Genomic DNA, 20,202 nt, shown 5'->3' on the forward strand with positions numbered 1-20,202 from the left:
TAAACTGTGCTTCATGAAAATTCAGAACTTCTGTTTTTTAAAAGACTGTTAAGAAACTGAAATGGCAAGACTCTTTTTCAAAACAGGTCTGATAAATGAATTGTGTCCACATCGTACAAAGAATTTGTACAACTCAGTAATAAGACAACAGTACCGTTTAAAACTGAGCAAAGGATTTGAACAGGCACATGACCAAAACATATACATACAAATGGCAAATAATCAATCACCTGAAAGATGTTGAACACCATTAGCCATTAGGGAAATGCAAAAATAAAACCAGTATGGCGTCTGTCCCAGGAGGCCTAAAGAAGTGGTGGAAATGGGATGTAGATCCCCAACAAATGATAATCTCTTAAGTTAGACAAGCTGCCCGTTCCACCCCTCACGCTACACCATGTAACAAGCAAGCACTTCCCTCTCAACCAGAGAGACTGGATCGCTCACGTGTACATGTGTGCTCTCTAGAAAAGTAGAGAGACCGGATCGCTCATGTGTACATGTGTGCTCTCTAGAAAAGTACAAGATTTTGTTTATGGTAAATATTTTTTTAGACTGAAAAAGATTTAAAATCTGATTTCAGTCTCTGCTCCTGAGTGTTTGGCTTTCTAAGGAAAAAGACATTTTGGACAAACCGCAGTCTGTGTGCTGTCTCCATACGATGCTGTGCCTCCTGAGCAAGATGAAAGGTGAGCGTCGCGGGCGCCGAGGTTCGGCTCTTCGGGAGCGTGGGCCCCACTCCCGGAAACCGTGTGCAGTGTTGAAGTTCTGCAGAAACGGGAGGGAGGATACTTCCTCTTAACAGAAGGAGGCCAGAGGGTACCAAACATTTCACTAGAGAGACTCTTCTGTGTAGTCACAGAAAGCTCTTAGTGCGTTCAAAGTGTGCTTTATGAAAATTATATTTTGCATCATCATCAAAAATGGTGTGAACAGTGTGTTTTCTCCACTCAGTGAGGTGAATCCAATGGTCTTCTGTGGAGGTAATATTTCTCTTATTGTTTTGGCATGATGAGAACAATAGTCTGTTATATTAAACATTCAAGAGTAGTTTTCAGCAATGATGAAAATATTCCAAACGGAGCTTTACGGTTGATTCAGAAGCAAGATGCCTAACAGCATAAATAGACTGTAAGTGTTCTGAATAAAATAAATTGTAGATTTATTTTCCAATTCATTGAGAAATATATCGATGCATCAGTGGGGAATTCAGTTTTAACATTATGTTTAATGTCAAAGTTTGGACCAAGAAAAAAAAAAAAAGTCTCCCCGCTAAGAGTTTCTTTTTTTTAACTTTCCCCTTTTGCCTGTAGTGGCCATTGAAGAGACCTGGGATTCTCAGTCAGTGTCCCCTTGGTGGCAGCAGATGCGCACGGCCTGTATTCAGTCTGAGCACAACGGAGCTGCTCTGCTCTCCGCGCACGTCGGGCACGCTGTCGCCGCCCACATATCCAACAGCTTGACCGAGAAGAAAGTGAGTGGGCAGAGGGCTGCTCTGTAGGTGGGGGGCACCTCTCCAGCTGGCTCCCGGGCCGCCTTCCCCTTCTGGGCTGCATCGTCTTCAGTGTTGTGCGACATCTAGGATTTGACATGTGTGTCCAGCAGGACCTTTTCCGTCTCTCTGGGGGGTGAAGGGTGCTGTCCTTAGTTTGTTTATTCCGATGACATGCATACTTGAACTTAGTCTCCACGTGGTGTAACGGGAAAAGCACTGGATTCGGAAGGCAGAGATCTGGTCTCCGCCGTCAGCTGGTGATCTGTGGTGAGTGCCTTTAGAAGGCGGGTCCTGGTTCAGTTTCCTCGTCCAGAAGGATCAGGGTTAGACGGCATCATTTCTCAGATTTCTTGCGGCCCTGAAGTCCTACAATTGTATTTATGCCCCCCTTTTATAAACAAAGGTGGTTTTGGCATAGAGTGTTAAATGACTCAAATGGAAGTTTCCTGTTGACCTTCTGCTCTGTGGCTTTTCCCCATCTCTTGAAAACTGAAATTTATTTAAGAAAAGAAAAAGACTTAATTAACATCCCTTATATCTCATGGTAAATCAAATAATTTTTTCTAGGGGGATGTTGCATTAAATTAGATGAGATACTTAAATAGGTCCGTAGAGGTTCACTCAACATTGTCAGTCTCAGTAGTTTATGGGCTAACTTTAATATGACTGGCTTAAGATGTTTATACTAATGGAGAGAGAGAAATTTGAGACACATTTTTTATGTTGGCGAGTACATTCTGAGGAACTGTCAGTATCCTGGTGCTGACAGAAAAAGCTGCGGCTCTCGTAGGGATGGCCCTGAAACCTTTGCAGTGCGTGCTAGCTGAATCGGGGGCCTCACTGCTGTTCTGTTCGTAAATGCCCCGACTCTATCATCGTTGCCCTAAATCTCCAGGCTACTCCTGACCCTCATGTTCCATCCAGCCAAGTAGTCATATTTGTGCAACACCATCTGTGTATTGCTTTGTGATGTATCCTGACTACGCATCAGCTTTCAAGTTAAAAGCTCGTTCAAGTTAATGTAGATCCAGAATCTTGGCCAGAGTATCACCTGTGCATTTTCTGTTAGTTTTCCCAAACAGTTTCGGGTACTGATTCGGAGGCCCTCACTGATTCCTGGGAGGCCCTTTCCCTTGACACCGAGTACTGGAAACTTCTGCTGAAACAGCTGGAGGACTGTCTCCTTCTTCAGACTCTGCTTCATAGCAAAGTGAATGCCTCAACCTCCAAAGCATCATCGCTGCAGGCTGAGCCGCTCCCGAAGCTTTCTGTTAAAAAGCTGTTAGAAGGAGGAAAAGGTAACCTGAAGCTTATTTGAGCATCTGTATCCATATACGTTTTTTTTTTTTATGGTTATGGGCTATTTTGGGGTTTGCTTTTTATAGAAATGACTGAAAGAATAAGGAAGGAGAAATACACTCAGATTTAAAAAATAAATAACCCACCACATACTTCTTCTCAGTTAATCTCCTCCAAGTCTGATCCTGTCAGTTCCTTGCTCAGAAACCACCAGCTACTTCCCCTCGCCTTAGAAAATAAGCCGCGGTTCTCAAAGAGTGGTCACACTCCTCTTTTTTTCCAACTTCATGTCTATGTGAGGCCAGATCTTCCTCATACACCTCAACCAAAACATCAGATCACAGTGGATAGCATATCAAAGCTGATTTGGGCAGTCCAGATCCAAGCTAGACATCAGAGATTTGCAAAAGTGTAGTGCCACTCTTCTCACTAAATATCTTGTTTTGCTTTGGCAGATACAATTAGTTTCATAAAATACTAGCATGTAATGGGTTTATTATTTTTATTTTAAAATGAATTAATAAAATTTTTTAAACATTTTCTCAGTTTTAATTTCTGATACCGTAATTATCAATAAATATAACCCATAAACTAAAGTCCTTTTGGCTTGTCAAAAATTTTTACTGGTGGGCTTCCCTGGTGGCGCAGTGGTTCAGAGTCCACCTGCCGATGCAGGGGACACGGGTTTGTGCCCCGGTACGGGAAGATCCCACGTGCCGCAGAGTGGCTGGGCCCGTGAGCCATGGCCACTGAGCCTGTGCGTCCGGAGCCTGTGCTCCGCAACGGGAGAGGCCACAACAGTGAGAGGCCCGCATACCACACACAAAAAAAATTTTTTTACTGGTTTAAGGGACTAAAATTGGGACTAGGAAGTTCAGAAATTGCTGTGGGACAAAGTGTAAACTCTTAGGCCTGCTCCCCACGGACCTTCACCTTGGAATGCAGCTCATGTCCACCTCCTGCTTGCTTGTTGCTAGATTCTAATTCTCACAGAACATCTGTGATTCCCCATCTCTGGGTCTGAGAGGCCGAGCTGCTCCCGCTCGTGGGCCCTAAATCTTACTCACATGCCAAGGCCCTCCTCAAATGCTGCCTCCCTCCACGAAACCTCTCATGATCCACTGACTGCAGGTTCTCTCTTCTTGCTCCTAACTTCCCCAGAACTTCATACCGCTTTTCCAATGCACCACTCTCTACTGTCCCGGAGTCACTGGCTTCCTTGGCTTCTATCTTGCAGGATCACGGGCATCTTAAATTTTGAGTTTCTTGTGGCGTACACCCTCTCCTTACCAGCTGCTCTGTCAGGCTTTTGATACCAGAGTGACTACATGTCTGGGTTTAGAAATACTGGTATTTATAGTTTTTATTTAGGTAACTCGTTTTTTCATTCATTAGAAGGCTTGTGAACATTTTTAATTGTAAACTCACTGCACTCCGTGCTACCACCTGGTGAAAATGTAGGAACGCCATTTTAATGTTAACCCGAGCAACAGGATCAGGGCCTTGATCCTGGAACAGGAATTATCAGATGATTTAGAAGCTCTCATTTATTGATATTTCCACTGATAATTATGATTTCACGTTCTTTTTGTCAAAAGGTTTATATTTGAATCAAAATAGGAAGAAAGACTGAGAGGAAATGTTTTGGTTTATGACAGAAGATTCTATTTGTTTTAGGTAATGGGACTCTTCATCTTGAATGTTTTTTATAATTTATAACTTCCTAAACTATATTGATGACGGAAATATGGTATCGCATCATGTTGTTAATTAACTATGGCTAAATTTTGCCCCCAAATACTCCATATAGGCAAGTCAGTTGACTATTAACAGTAGTGTTTTGCCCTAAGAAACCTAGACACAAGTATCCTGCTAATCAGTCTGTTTTCACTTGCATTTAAATGAAAGCGTTTGAAACGTGTATTCATGTCTCCATCTATGTCCGATAAAGTACATTTTGAATTTGTGGACTTTGAAGGTATGTGGTATACAGACATATATGCATCTGCATTAATATTTAGCTAACCTTTTACAAGAGTATAAAGATGCCATTAGAGATCCAATATCCCACTTGCCCTCATCTAGTATCCCACTTGCCCTACCCACTTGTTCATGAGTGGTAGGCGGCGACACCTAAAAATCTCATAGCTTTGGGGTCACTTTCAGGCTTAAAGCAACGTGGCACTTAGATCTTCATGGAGACATTCAGATCCTGTGCTGTACGGGCTCCTTTTGGCAAATGCTGCCAATTTTCATTTCCTTTCGTGTCTCCAAACTATAGGTGGCATTGCAGACAGTGTAGCCAAGTGGATATTTAAACAGGATGTCAGCCCTGAAGTATTAAAACTGGCTAATAAAGAAAGAGATGCAGAAAACTCAGATGAACCCAAAGAAGGTATTAACAGAGGTTTATCTGAGGTGTCAGAGGTGGAGATGGACTTGGGAGCCATCCCAGGTAAGACGTAAACACGGGGAAACATGAAATCTGGCATAGAGAAGGCGGGCAGAGCTTTCCTTCAGGCAGGAGCAGTACATCGCTCTCCTCTGACTTTCAGACCTGCTGCACTTGGCCTACAAGCAGTTTCCGTGTAGCCTCGAGCTGGACGTGCTGCATGCACATTGCTGCTGGGAGTACGTTGTTCAGTGGAATAAAGATCCGGAGGTACGTCACCACTTTAGTGTTGGTTCTGTTTTGCGCTCATGCTGTACGTACATGGGACTGTTTCCATCAGTCCCTTACAAACACTAGCTTCTTCCCCTTTGGAATGTCTCCATACCAGGAGCTGCGCCAGGCCCTTTTCATACACCCTCTCTCAAAATCCTCACCATAAACCTGTGAAGTGTGGGTGTCATCATTATCCCCACTCTAGAGAAGAGAAAACTGGCTCGGAGGAGTCAGGTTCCTTGCCTGAGTCGGGCCAGGATTCAAGCCTAAGCTTCTCTAACGCCAGCGTGTTTTGCCCTACTCCTGGTTAAACTGTGATGAGTGTATTTTTTATTTCCTTTGGACTGTCTGTGTGAGATAGCATCTACCTATAGACAGTTCTTCGTATTGTACCGTGGTCATCATGATAAAAACCAGAGTGAAGACTCTGATGCCACCCTGACTCTCCGCTTGGGCATCGCTCTCTGCCCCCTCCAGCAGCCGCCCTCGCTCGCAGGCATTCTCAGTCTGGAAGCGGTGCAGGGAGAGGCCCGAGGCCTGGAGCTGGAGGCCTGGACTTGATGACTCCAGACAGGTGTCTGGGTTTGGCCCAGTCACTGAACCTGGTTTTTTGCTCACACCCTTTTTTAATGATGGTGCCAGTCCTTCAGGGTTGACACCAGGATAAGATAAGATGTAAAAACACATGACACGTATTTCTCTTCTCTGCACAGTCGTTCACATAGGCTTCCTTAGTCAGTACTCTGGTAAATTAACCTTCTCAAATCAAAATTCTTTCCTTTATTGTCCTTATATCAGGTTGTACTTTTGAAGAAGAATCTCATTGATGAACTAATTCACACTAATATATTAATGATAACAATAGTTTTCCTTCCCCTGAGAAAAATGTTGTCTTGAACATGTAATCACTTTCATATTAAAGGAAGACATTTTAAAAGTAAGTGCTTGAAACAAAGTAATCGTCTTTGATCAGTTAAACTTTGACCAAAAGATGATTTTAGGGTAGGGGGTCTCTTGATACGCCTCCCATCGCCGTCTCCGGTTGACTGCCCTGCTGCCTGAATGGTGGACGTATTCAGGCTCCTCCTATACAGGATACTTTTCCCGCATGAGAAAAGAACGTTAGGACCAGAACAGAGACACAGTAGTTTCTAAAATCTGAATGAATTAATTCCAGATTCAGGTCTAACATTTAAAATAATGGTCAGTTTAAAATGTTTGTTTAGTGGTCATTTTTCTTGTTTGTTCTTTTCCTTTTAAATATTTATCTCCTTGTCCCATTCAACAGCCCCTATCCCAATTCCACCATTTTACACACACAGCTTTATTAGGCTCAAAACAGTCGAAATTACTTGTGGGGAACTTCTGAACCATATTAGCAAAGGTGATGTGTTTAATATTGTACAGGCCACACATTTTTTTTAAATTAATTTATTTATGGCTGTGTCAGGTCTTCGTTGCTGTGCACGGGTTCCTCATTGTCGTGGCTTCTCTTGTTGCGGAGCACGGGCTCCAGGTGCACGGGCTTCAGTAGTTGTGGCACGAGGGCTCAGCAGTTGTGGCTTGCGGGCTCTAGAGCGCAGGCTCAGTAGTTGTGGCGCACGGGCCTAGTTGCTCCACGGCATGTGGGATCTTCCTAGACCAGGGCCCGAACCCGTGTCCCCTGCATTGGCAGGCAGACTCCCAACCACTACGCCACCAGGGAAGTCCCCCAGGCCACAAATTTATTTAGCAAACATTCAGATAATTTCATCAGTTTTACATACCATATTTGCGTTTTCATACGTAAACTACCTTGATTAAAAATAGTTGAATTTCCAACATCCCCTCTGCTATTTCCTATTTCCCTTCACTGCTTAATGTTTTCTCTTTGGCACTTATTACTAACAACCTATGTAATTTACTTATCATATTTATTATCTAGCGCCCTCACTAGAGCATAACCTCAGGGAGGGCAAGGATTTGGTTCTGTTCTGTTCATGACAGTATCTCTGGTGCCTCCAGCAGACGGGTGCATAGTAGTTGCTCAATAAACATTTTTTGAAGAATGAATGATATTTGCAAAGAAAGTAAACCTATTGCTTTCATATCTGTGTGAAATTCAAGTATTTATTGGAGAGAATACTGCTATGATGTACAAACCACAGTAAATTTTGAATCAGATGTCCTAGGAATCAATCATTATATAGATGATGTAAATTTAAGAGCGACCATTAACATTATCTTATGCAAAATTACTTCTTCCCTAATAATTCTGTGTTCTTAGTATAACATTCTTGGGTAACTTTATGTGGAAATTTATGTAAGAAGTCTCCGTTTGTATTTGAAACACCTATTAAATAATATCTTTTTTCTCTCTTTTTGCTCCCTCTATGTAAGGAAGCACTTTTTTTTGTTAGGTCAATAGAACACTTGGAGCACATTCTTAATGCACATGTTCAGAATGGTAAGTAAACAGGTGTTAAAAACGTAACTGTTTCATTCCAAAGAGCCAAGTCTCTTAAATTCACACCCTGTTAAAATTTTCCTTGACAGTCCTGCCACCTAACACATTACTGTGTATTGCTATGTGCAAAGTACTGGCTGTTTTAACTGCTTGAAAAAAGGCTGTCCCCAAAGGAGGAGGGGGCTGGCACTAATTATCACCTTCTCTCCCCACCAATCAGTTTCCCACACTGATGACTATTCCTAGGTGTAAGTAAGGAGAATATTATGCATGAATTATTGATTCCCTCTGTAGTTCACAGGTAGATAAGAAGAATGGTCTGCTCAGGACTGTAATTCCTGATGAAAAAGTTAGATAGCCAAAGCCTAATAATACTGTACCCTACAAACTACTTTGTGCTTCTTCTTCTTCTCCATTTTTTTTTTGTATTTATCAATAACCTAAGTTTATTTCATTTGTTTACAAAATGAATTGTCTGTGTCAGTATCTGCATCAATTAAAAAAAACGTTTTTATTGAAATATAGTTGATTTACAATGTTGTATTAGTTTCTGGTATACAGCAAAGTGATTCAGTTATACATATATATGTTCTTTTTCATATTCTTTTCCATTATGGTTTATTATAGGATATTATAGGATATTGAATATAGTACCCTGTGCTATACAGTAGGACCATGTTGTTTATCTATTTTATATATAGTATAGTTTGTATCTGCTAATCCCAAATTCCTAATTTATCCCTTCCACCTTGTGCTTCTTTTGATAAACATGAGTATTCTCCATTGGCTGCTGCACCACGGGGACTGCTGATGTCTCCTTGAAAAAAATGTTACAAATTATTGTAGAAAAATTGTCACCAGATTGCTGGTTCCATTTAATAGATAGGTGAGATTCCCTATGAATTAATCAAGAAGCTCAGTACTAGACTAGTCAGATACTAAGATAGGAAGTTAATAAAATACTAAGTGGTGAGACTAGGTTTGGGTCCAGGTAAGGGGAGGTATCACCTTTATGTCTCTCTGATACATTCTAGAGAAGCTACTTATTACCTCTCCTGTAACACCTTGTTGCAGGTGGTATGAGGTCAAATTGCAGAAATTCTAAAATGTCTCATTTTACATGATAATAACTTAAAATTTATTTTATATATTCATATCTTAGCTCTTACGTTCTTCCAAAGGTGAAAAAAGACGATTTAAAGTGGCTCATTTGGAAAATATTGTCTCTAGAATATTCTATCCTTACTGAAAAAAATTGTGTTTCTTCAAGTTAGAACTTCACCCAATTTGTCAGTGGAGGGATACATTAGGAGTTCAGGATTAACATATACACACTACCACATATAAAATAGATAACCAACAAGGACCTACTATATAGCACAGGGAACTATACTCAATATTTTGTAATAACCTATAAAGAAAAAGAATCTAAAAAGGAATATATACATCTGAATCACTTTGCTGTACACCTGAAACTAACACAACATTGTAAATCAACTATACTTCAATTAAAAAAAAAAAACTTTACCCAATTTGTGCATTGAGTAAGCTTCCTGGCTTCCTCTGTAGGACCTCACTCCTAGATACAGAACCAGCTGTGTGGGTAATAATACAGCATGTGAAATGTCATGTTTACACTGCCTGTCAGCTGTTACAGAAATTTAATATCAGTGCCACAGTTTATTGTATATGGACATGTAAAGCCCAGATTTTTTGTTTGGTTGGGTTTTTTAAAAATAGTTTTTTTGTATTTTGTTTTGCTTTTTAATACTTTTTTGTATTTCACGTTATTTAGTGGTCACATATTAGAAAACTCCATTGGGGTTGTTTCTAGTGTTTGGCTGTTATGCATAAAGCTGTCCTTGCCTCTCTTCTACACATTTTTGTGACTGTTTCTGCAGTGGAATTGCTGGGTCACACGGTAGACATACTTAGCTTAGGTAGATATTGCCAAGTAGTTTTCCAAGTGGTTTTACCAATTTATTATCCCCCCAGCAGTGTATGAGCATTCTCGTTGTTTCCACATCCTCGTCAACACTTGGTGTTGTCATATAAAAAAATTTTAGCCTTTCTGTTGGTTGTGTAAAGCTATCTCTGTGTAGTTTTAATCTGTTTCTCTCATGACTAATGACATAGTCTTTTCTTATGCTTATTGGCCATTTGGATATCCTCTCACGCAGCCCAGTTTTGATTTTTATTAAAGATAAAGGTTTTTATTAATTTTATTACATAAGATATAAGAAATAATATCTAAATAAATAGTCCAGATAGTTTTATAAGCTTAAGGAAGAGAGCAATTTGTTATATATGATGAAAGAGAAAATATAGAAGCATTCTGGTCACTGCTTTATTTTACTTGTTGTCCAGGCATCGCACTGATGATGTGGAACACATTTTTAGTTAAAAGGTTTTCTGCTGCTACGTACTTGATGGATAAGGTAAGGTAATTGTAAATTTCCTGTACCGACTTGTTTATTTGGCTGCCTTAATAATTGACTGATATAAGAAAGATTATTTACATTAAGCCTTGTTAGACTGTTTTTTATTTGACATTACATTTTATTTGTGCTCAGCTGTGCTGGCCTTTTGATGATGATGACTTGAAGAGCCCAAATCCTTGAAAGAGAGTAATGTCCTGTAAAAGCCTCTTAACCCAAGTGATTAGGACCAGTGGTCGATTCAAGCAAGGATTTGCACTTTATTTTAAATTAAAACATACAAATGCACAATTCCTCGCCAATCTTTGGATGTAGGGCCAAGATAATTTCTCTGAATAGGGTCGATTGCAATTTTCCGTAGGTTTTCCTACATTAACCTCACCCATAAAGCATTGCCTGTGATTTCTAGATCCTGTTTCTTTAAAGCTATGATGCAATCTGAGTGCAAAATCTTTAGATTTTTATAATTTATCCCCTAGTCGTGTAGTTGTTTCCTCTGTATCTAATCCAGTAGACCTAGGAGTTAGCTACTCTCCTCCATAAATCTTTTTAAAGGGGTCAACACAGTATTCACATAAAGAACTCCCTTTTTTCCTCGTTCATATTTCATCAGTTACTTAATTACAGTATGTACAACCAGCATAAGTAGATTTCGGAACAGACCTAACAGGTAAGCCTATAACTCAACTGGTGGGAGAAGCTGCTGGCGTACTGGAGGGGAGCCTTTGGGCCTCAAGCAGTGTGGCCAGGGCCCTTGTCAGTGTGCTTTACAGGCCAGTTGAGAATGTCGGTTACAATGGCAGCAGTCAAGTGGATGTCAGGAGAACTACCACTATAATGACAACATGGTCTTTGAAATGTACAATGACAGACATTCCTAACCGGAAAACAGCACTCCAGCTCAGACCCCCTATAGGCCATGGCTCCTCTAGAAAGTGCTTTGAAATCATTGGTAACCTTTTTTTGTAAGTTGTTTCCTGTGCGCTCATCTTTCTTGCCCACTTACCTGCTTCTTTCTTGAAACGCACTCCTTTTGGCCTTTATGATACTGTTCTATTTCACCTCTGACCACCGTCTTGAGAGACTAATAATACAAAGCCTTTTCTATGTTTGTGTTACCGTGTACAGATGTTCAGCATTCTATACCCACTGTCCCATCTGACTCTCAAAACTCGGGGTTTAAGCAGTCCCGAACCAGGAAGCAGAGAGTTTAGGATCATTCATTCAACAAATATTTATTATAAGTGTCTCTTATGTGCCAAGGACTGTGCTAGGTTCTGTGGTTGCAGAGATAGAAGTCACAGCCCCTGCCCTCAAAGAACCCACAATCAGAAAGATGGTAAACAGACAACAGGGTGCTCTTGGAACTCGGAAGAGGAAGTAAATGACAAGGGAAGGCTTCTGGGCTGAATTTTGGAAGATGAGTATATATGAATCAGTAAAAAGTGGGTGAGGAGAAAATGTTTCCAGCAAAAAGTCCTGGAGATGGGAGACAGCATGTTGGATTCAGAGAGCTGCAAGTAGCTTTGATTGGTTGAAGTACAGGCTATATAGAAAGGAGCAGGAAGCCAACCGTGGAGAACTTCCTGTGTGGGCCCTGGATCTGGGGTTTTCCAACACGTGTATACTACTTAGCATAGCGCCTGGCACAGCTGGCGAGGGCGCAGTAAATGGTAGCTGTCACTTTGTCTTGAAGACGTGGGGGCAGTTTTAAGCAGAGGAATGATATGTTCAGATTTGCATCTTTAAAAAAACGATTCTGGCAACAGAGTGAAGTATGTTGAAATTGGGGTTGAAGGCCATTGCAGTAATCGCAGTGAGAGGTAATGAGGCGAAGAGTCTGTTGTCCTTTTCATTTTCACTGTTTCCTGTGAATTGTCTTATCAAGTAATGTTCCTGAAGGGCAGAACCTTTATCTCCCACTTATTACCCTGTATAAAGTATACAGTTGAATCTCACTAATTACTTACTGAATAAGGACACCAGCTGATTTTCTGAGCCAGGAATGTAACTTCTGTCTGCTTTAGACGGTTCTTCCTTCTTTCTGACTGTTTAAAGGTTCGTATTGTGTGTCTTCATCAACTAGCAGAATTCTTAGCTGCTGCTTATTCGTAGCCTTGAGTTTGGTTCTAGGTTTTAAGGTAGTGCAGTAATCTGATTATGCAAAGTGGGAACCAGAGTTTTGGAGATTTTCTTAGTTAATAGTTCAAAAATAAGTATTTTTGAATAGGATTATTTGTGAGCCCGGTATTTTTCATAATATATTTTTAAGTTCCACCACAAAGTTAGTTGCGTTGTGTTATAAATGAGTAGAACCAATGTTTAATTGATGAAATTAGTACTGCCTTTATTCATAGCTGCGTTTACATTTTTTAAATTTGGTTACTTTCTACTTCCTGTACCATTACCATGGTAATGCCTTTTGATTTAAATTATTAATTAAATGCAGCATCTTATGTCCTCTTGTCTCAGGTTGGAAAAGCACCAAAGGATAGGTTATGCCGAAGGGTAAGTGAATCTCCCTTAACTAGATGTGTAGTTGTTAATTTTGCACTTTATGTAGTACCTTATTAACTGTGGGGATGAACTCTGCCTTTAACCATTTTGATGACGCATCGGGAGATAAGAAAAATGGAAAGAGAATAGTATATTAATAAGGAAACTGGTCATGAACTATGGCCAATTTTAATTTACCTTTCCAGATTATCAGATAGTATGTTGAAACTAAGTTTGCCAAGATGTCTTCAACTTTGGACTGTGGACAGGAGGATAACATGCGGCCACTGCTGCGTAGTTTTGCTGTCCTTCAAATTAGAAATTTATAATGGAAGTGGATTCCATATGAGTAGTGAGTTTGATCTACCTTTATCTAATAGCTATTGTACAAATAGTCTTCAGTAATGTTCCAGTCCATGGATACTGGGGCTTATATTTGAGGTCAGTGATTCACAGTGCTAGCGTTTGCTCAAAACTTTGAAATATTCTTATTACAAATATCTTAATAAATACTTGGACACAGGAACCCAGCCATTATAGGCCCTTAGGTCCTGAAAAATCTCCATTGTTGAAGAAATCGTCTGTATGCTCTTGAGAGTGGCTGTATGACTACCTTTCATATATGTGTGTACACACACACACACACACGTGCTGTATTCCTTAAGGATGAATTACTTAGGGATGTAAGGGATTTGTTGGCTCTTGGTTTAAAAAAAGACTGCATGTGAGCACAGTGGCCCCTTGGACAGGCCCCTTCAGGAAGGATTCGTTGCCCATAGCATCAGTCTGGTGTTTAGTTCACTGGCTTGGGGATCCTAGTTTTGTTCAGAGGGTTCAATTCAGTCCCTCAAAGATGCTCTGGAACCACACCAAGCTGTTTTCTTGGAACTTTTAAGATTCACACACGAGAGGAATCTTACCGCACACCGTGATGGTTTGGCTAGCAAATGCCTCAGCGAGCCAGATGTGAGCGGGATTGCCACCCCGCTGCGTCTTTCCAATACAGAGAGACATTTTTTAAAAGTTGAGGGTAAAACCATCTCTTTTAAAGCCTAATTTTAAAATTAGTTGAATCTAAAGAAAGGAATTAAAGTCAAGTGCCTTGACTTTCAATTCTTACCTGTCTATTCAGTGCAGAAAGTCAGTCGAATAGGTGCGTTTTTTTTGTGCGTTCTGTTTATTTTTCTGATTAAAAACTAGCAGCTTTGCTGCCGGAGCTAATTATGTCCCTTCTTAAAAACAGGATGTGGGGATGAGCGACACAGCAATGACATCTTTCCTTGGGTGTTGCTGGGATCTTCTTCAGACTTTAATGGAGGTAAAAGAGCTGTATTTTCATTCTGAACTGTCTCTAAAGTGTCAAATATTTTGAAAGTCATTGGACTTAACTATTAAAAGAGATTATTTTTCATTGATTCACGTCTAAGGTTTGACTTAAGCCTAAAAAATAGTGATGTTCCTTAGTAGAATTAGATTTTATGGTTTTGTTTTTTTACTATTATAACTTGAGAGGTGGGGAGAAATACGGGTTTGTACTTTGCTGCTGGTTGTAAGCTCATTAAGATGTTTGCAAACTGTTATTTCTCCAATTCTGAACACAGTTCTCCCTTCTCAAAACACCCAGGCAGACGTCAGCCGGGATGAAATGCAAGTGCCCGTCTTGGACACGGAGGATGCCTGGCTGGCCGTGGAAGGACCGGTCTCCATAGTGGAGCTGGCGCTGGAGCAGAGGCACATCCACTACCCGCTGGTGGAGCACCATTCCGTCCTGTGCTCCCTCCTGTACGCCGTCATGAGGTTCTCTCTGAAGGCCGTGAAGCCACTCTCCCTCTTTGATAGTAAGGTAATCCTCGGAGGACTTGGGAGCCTCTCGGAGCTGAGGGTCTAGCAGGACTGTCTTACCGAAGTCGTTCAGCCCTTTGTGTGTGTCTTCTATAGGATTCTTCGTCACGGCGGTCTCTGTCCCCTATTCCTTGTCAGGCTTCCTTGTTCTGGTCTACCTAAAATATTGGTGTCCCAGGGTTCTGCCCTCTCAGCCATCTGCCCTTCTCAGTCTGCACATGCTTCTTGGATACACTCCTTTTCTCCCTCTTGTGTGTCTCCAGGCCTGACCTGTCCCCAGAGTTTGGGGCATGTATTTCCACTGAACGCCTCTCTTGGCATGTGCTGTGGACTGCAGATACCTCCTTCCTAAAATCTCTCTCTACCCTCACCCGCACCTACCCTTACCTCCACTTGCTGTTCCCCCCGAGTTCGCTGGCTTGGTCAGTTGATGAGTGACGTCGCTGTCTGTGCCCTGGGCGTAAACTAGCAACCTTGGAGACAGCTAGCTCACTTCCCTTCTTCAAGTCCCACAGTCACTGTAAGTTCATTCTTATCAGTTCTTCCTTAAATCCTTTCTGTCCGTCCCTCTCCATCACTGTAGCCTGAGCTCAGGCCTCACTGTCTCCCCTAGGGTGGTACAGCAGCCTCCAGTTTCCCTCCACCCAGTCCCATGCTGCCAGAGCTTTCTTCCCAAAACACAGATTCAGTTGTATTAGTTTCACGCCAGTACGTAAAACACAGCCTCAACTGGCTTCTCCACCCCAGCTTGTGTCAGTGAACGATGATCCCGCTCTTGCACAGCCCCGGCACCCCCGGACACCTGCAGGCTTCCCGTCGGGCTCCTGGCGCCGGGAGCTCCCCCAGGAAGACTGCGTCCTGGAAGAAGGGGGAACAGGGCGCTGCTGAGAGCTCAGTTCCTTCTCCCAAAGGCACCGTCCACTTGGGCAGCAGTGAGTGAGAGCGGGAGACCTGGCATAGTATTAGTATTTCCTGCCACGGGGAAACATGGAGCCCGAGGAAGGAGGCTCCCCCACCCCATAATTTACCTTTTCTGCCGTCCATTCCTCTCTTACCTTGTGCTCTAGCCACTGTTCACTACCCTCCACCCCTCAGAGAAGGCAGACATTCTTATCATCTCTTGTCGTGTTTGTATCGTTCCATTTTCACAGGCAACTATTCTGTATGGTCAGCTCCTATTCGTTATTCATTTATTACTTAAGTGTCACCTTCGCTTCAAAGTCTTTGTCTACATTTCCTGAACTGACCACCTCTTTGCCATATCCCCATGTCTATGTGCCATGCTGGCCACATAACAGGAGCCCAATAATGTTTAATGCATTCATAAGTAAGGAGGTGATAAAGAGAAGGTACATGACAGAGGTCTGCAGAAGGGACGGGAGGGTGTGGTGAGTAGAGTCTGGGAAACCACTGGAAATCAGGAGTTGTTGAGGATGTAGACTGGGGAGAATAATACAGATCATGAAGGGATTTCCAGGAGTCAGTAACCTGAGGACACACTAGGTTCAGTGCTGAAGGAGGGGGGATTAAAATTAAGTCCAGTTTCAAGTTTGGGAGACTGGGCATGGCATTTACAAGGAAGCCCATTTACAATGGTTTGGAAGTGTTGAATCTGAGAGTATATATAAGCAGAAATAGTATGTTTTAAGAAATCTGTTTCAATAAGTACTTAAAAGTTTTGTTTTGTTTTAAAGCAACCAAAATAAAGGGCCTAGCTCAGTACCCCCCTCAAAAAGTTACTTTTAGAAACCAGAACATGTCCAGAATTGGACAAGCACAGTGGTGATGTTAGTCTCAACCCGGATCGTGCTGGGATGGCCTGAGACAGCTGTGTGACTCTCACGTGCAAATACCAAAGCAGGTGTTTTGGCAGGTGAAACAGAATCCCACCCCTGCCATTTACCGGCTAGAGTTATTTCAGTTCTCCTAGCCTGAGCATTATTCTTCTGGTGCCTACCTCATGGCTGTCGTGAGGGTTAAATGACATACTCAACATGAAGTACTTTGTGTCTGGAATGTAGTAAATAATAAATGTGCACACATATTCCTAATCCAAAGGCTCCGGTGTAGAATAGACCCTTATATCTAAGACCTCCGGGTAGAAACTAGAGAGTAACAGACTGTGGGTGAGTGTGTGGGAAAACCTTCAAACGGTGATGTCCACGTGTGGTGGGTTGCCGTTGGAAGTCTGGTGTCTCTCACCACTAAAGGATGAGTCGCTTCACCCTACTTGGCGGTCACACCAGCTGACCTGCAATCATAGATTAGGTCTAGAAAGTACCTTAGGTGATATCTGGCATGACCTGAAAAAACAGCAGCCCAGGATGGTGGGGTCATTTGTCCAAGGTGACCTGTTTGGAAGGGGTGGGCCTGGGACTAGAGCCTGGGTCTTCCAGCTCTTTGCTCTGTATTACATTTCCTTCCTGGGGACTTCTGAAATCCTATTTCCTGATATTCCTTTTTGACTCTTCGGAAACAGATCTGTTCTCTGAAACAAATGTTTTTAAACAGTTCAACAAGTGTTTTATTAAGAGGATGCAGAGTATATACTATGTGTTAGTTATCAGTTATTGCACAACAAATGATCCCCAAACTTAGTGGCTGAAAACAGCAAATGAGTAGCATGTGTGTGAGTCTTGTTTAGGTGGCTCTGGCCCCAGGTCTCTCGCAGGTCTGCAGCTGGGGTGTCAGCCAGGGTTGCAGTCTCACCTCTGGGCTCCACCGGGGGCGGGATTGGGGATCCACTTCCAGGCTTACACGACTACCAGCGGGATTCAGCTCCTTGCCACACGCGTGACTCCGTAAGGCAGCTCACGGCACGGCAGCCCTCCGAGTAAGTGAGAGTGATTACGAGCTCCTAGGGCAGAAGGCACAGTGCTTTTGTTACCTGATCCTGCAAGTGACCTGCCGCATCTCTGCCTGATTCTGCTCACTAGCAGTGAGTCACCAGCACCCCCTCGGGGGAATGGCATTACACAAGGCACGGGTACCAGGAGGAGGGGACCACCGCGGCCCACCCTAAAGGCTGCCTACCGCACGCTAGATAATAGTTATAAAAATTAAATGAATAGAATTAAGTGTTATTGTTCAAAGACAAAAAAGATCAAAGAGTTATTCTTGATTAAATGACTTCGTTTTTAAATCTTTTTTTTCACCTGAATAACAGTTCATACTCATCAGTTTTCTTGGTCTCTTCTTTCTCTTTAGGGGAAAAACGCATTTTTCAAAGACCTAACTTCAATTCAGTTATTACCTAGTGGGGAAATGGATGCAAATTTTATTTCTGTACGACAGCAGGTAATTACAGTTATTGGGATGACCACCTCTAAGGTGTTCTTGAGAGTTAACTTCCCTTTAAATTATGTGTCTTTTTTTGGTAACTATTTTAATGGAAAAGCCACAGTAATTGACAGGAAAGTCAACGATTACTTGGATTTGCATATTTTTAATGAAACATACTAACAGGGTGTTGCTCTCCTTCTTTGCCCATCGCCCATCTTCAAGTTCTTATTGAAAGTCGTCAGTGCAGCTGTCCAGGCCCGACATGCAGTCACGAAGGACAAAGGCTCCTCAGAAGAGGCCATGACCACTCTTTTTGGGAAAGACCAAGATTGGCCAGTGCTGGCCCTGGATCTGGCCCATCACCTTCAAGTTAGTGAAGATGTTGTTAGGAGGCATTATGTGGGGGAACTCTACAGCTATGGAGCTGACCACTTAGGAGAAGAGGTAATAATCACCCGGTGAATGTCATTTGGGCTCAAGTTTTAAAATTGATAGCTCGAGTAAAGAATCAGTAAAGTTGCCAATAAAGCTTTTTGCTTTTCCTTCTTTTGTTAGAACTTCTAGGCACAAAACGTGAAGAGAATTAAAATAAAAAGCTAATCAGATTCCTGTTTCTGGTCAATGTTTAGTGTAACTCCTGCCGTTATGTCGGGCCTGTTTTATGCAGAGGGACAGAGCCATAAACAAAACAGACAGGGTGCCTTCCTCAGAATCCACAGTCTACTCGTAGGAGCAGAGAAGCAGGCTCAATTCTGTACTGAGTGGTAAATGCTGTGAAGAAAATTCACAAGACCATGTGAATAAACAGAAGTATAATAGGGTGGTCAGAGGTGACATGAGAGCTGAGCCCCCAAGGGTAAGAAGCAGCCCAGCCACTCAGAAAACCGGCGGAGCATTGCTAGAGGCAGAAAGAACACGAGGTCTGAGGTCAGGGACCAGGTCACAGGAGGTCTCATAGCCCACGGTTAGTCACGACATGATTTAATATAATCCCTTCTTTTGCCCAAAGCTTGAAAATGACTCCTGTAGTCATGCTGAACTGAAAAATTAGGAGATAAGAGGCGGCCAAAGTCAGATGATGAGAAGAAATTTGGGTTTTAAATGCTGTTTGAATTGGGCTTTCTTTTGGTTGTGTAAATGGCCATACCTCAGAAATGAAGTAGCCTCTCCTAGGCATCGAACTAGGCACGGGTGGTGCCTTTCCTAAAGGAAGCCCAGCTGTTAGCTTTTGCATGTTCACGTTCATCTCCACAGGCCATCCTCCAGGTTCAGGACAAAGAGGTCCTGGCCTCGCAGCTGCTGGTGCTGATAGGGCAGCGGCTGGCGCACGCGGTGCTGCGCACGCAGACGAGGGAGGGGCTGGAGCTACTTGCCAGGCTGCCCCCGACGCTGTGCACCTGGCTGAAGGCCATGGTAAGTGCCGGCAGTGAGAGGAGTCAGCAGGTCACTGGATGTTTTTTCATGTGCATTTTCAATAGAGGAAAAATTTAAGTTTAATCTACTTAGTTCTGAAGAAAAGCATTTTTATTGAGAAATTACTCTCTGGCTAATGCTTAAGTTCAAGTAAGACGATTCCGTTGTATGTAACTGACGGGTTATTTTTGTGTCCCATTTGCAGAACCCCCAGGATCTTCAAAACACAGAAGTGCCAATTGCAACAACAGCTAAACTAGTAAATAAAGTAATTGAGCTTTTACCAGAAAACCACGGGCAGTATAGTTTAGCCTTACACCTCACTGAAGCTGTGGAAGCCATAGCTATTCCTCCTTTATGACACTTTATCTACTGTAAACAGTCTAAAATTGTGTGACTATAATATGAATTAGTGCATGGTTATTTTACACAGTAAGATCTGGAATTTTATGGAGGGAATATGGTTTTTTTCCTTTTGTAAAATAAATAAAAATACATTATTACTTTTAAAAAGTGCAGTCTTGGCTAAATTCCCCTCCTTTGGTTAATACTGATGATAAAATACGAACAAGTATCAATTATACTATTAATTCCTCTTGCGGATGTTTGACTGTTTATTTTTAATTCAAGCACTTAAGTAGCTTTATTGTTAAACTTTGCTATTTAAAATTGGTTATAATTTACAGATTATGTTCTTAACATTCTACATTTCGTACTCAAAACGTTATTGTAATTAAATTTAAACGTGTTCATGTATAGTCCCCACCAGTTACATGAGAGAAGTACACCACTTCCTTTTTAGTAAATGTTGGGAAAACGCTTTTGT

The 20,202-nt window shown here is 42.0% G+C and overlaps 1 protein-coding gene across 1 annotated transcript in view; it reads left to right on the top strand.

Annotated features, from left to right (window-relative positions):
- Positions 1-19,737, top strand: part of RAB3GAP2 (RAB3 GTPase activating non-catalytic protein subunit 2) — an 84,340-nt gene extending 64,603 nt beyond the window's left edge. The window contains exons 22-35 of the mRNA XM_065885903.1: positions 584-689; positions 1,314-1,474; positions 2,565-2,793; positions 5,076-5,249; positions 5,350-5,456; positions 7,839-7,905; positions 10,273-10,343; positions 12,816-12,851; positions 14,083-14,157; positions 14,464-14,682; positions 17,889-17,978; positions 18,186-18,407; positions 19,218-19,376; positions 19,582-19,737. Of these exons, the coding sequence (XP_065741975.1) occupies positions 584-689; positions 1,314-1,474; positions 2,565-2,793; positions 5,076-5,249; positions 5,350-5,456; positions 7,839-7,905; positions 10,273-10,343; positions 12,816-12,851; positions 14,083-14,157; positions 14,464-14,682; positions 17,889-17,978; positions 18,186-18,407; positions 19,218-19,376; positions 19,582-19,737 (1,872 nt within the window). The remainder of the gene's footprint in view (positions 1-583; positions 690-1,313; positions 1,475-2,564; positions 2,794-5,075; positions 5,250-5,349; positions 5,457-7,838; positions 7,906-10,272; positions 10,344-12,815; positions 12,852-14,082; positions 14,158-14,463; positions 14,683-17,888; positions 17,979-18,185; positions 18,408-19,217; positions 19,377-19,581) is intronic.
- The last annotated feature ends 465 nt before the right edge of the window (positions 19,738-20,202 follow it).

This window comes from Phocoena phocoena, chromosome 1, assembly GCF_963924675.1.
Source record: "Phocoena phocoena chromosome 1, mPhoPho1.1, whole genome shotgun sequence".
In the NCBI taxonomy this organism is placed as follows: domain Eukaryota; kingdom Metazoa; phylum Chordata; class Mammalia; order Artiodactyla; family Phocoenidae; genus Phocoena; species Phocoena phocoena.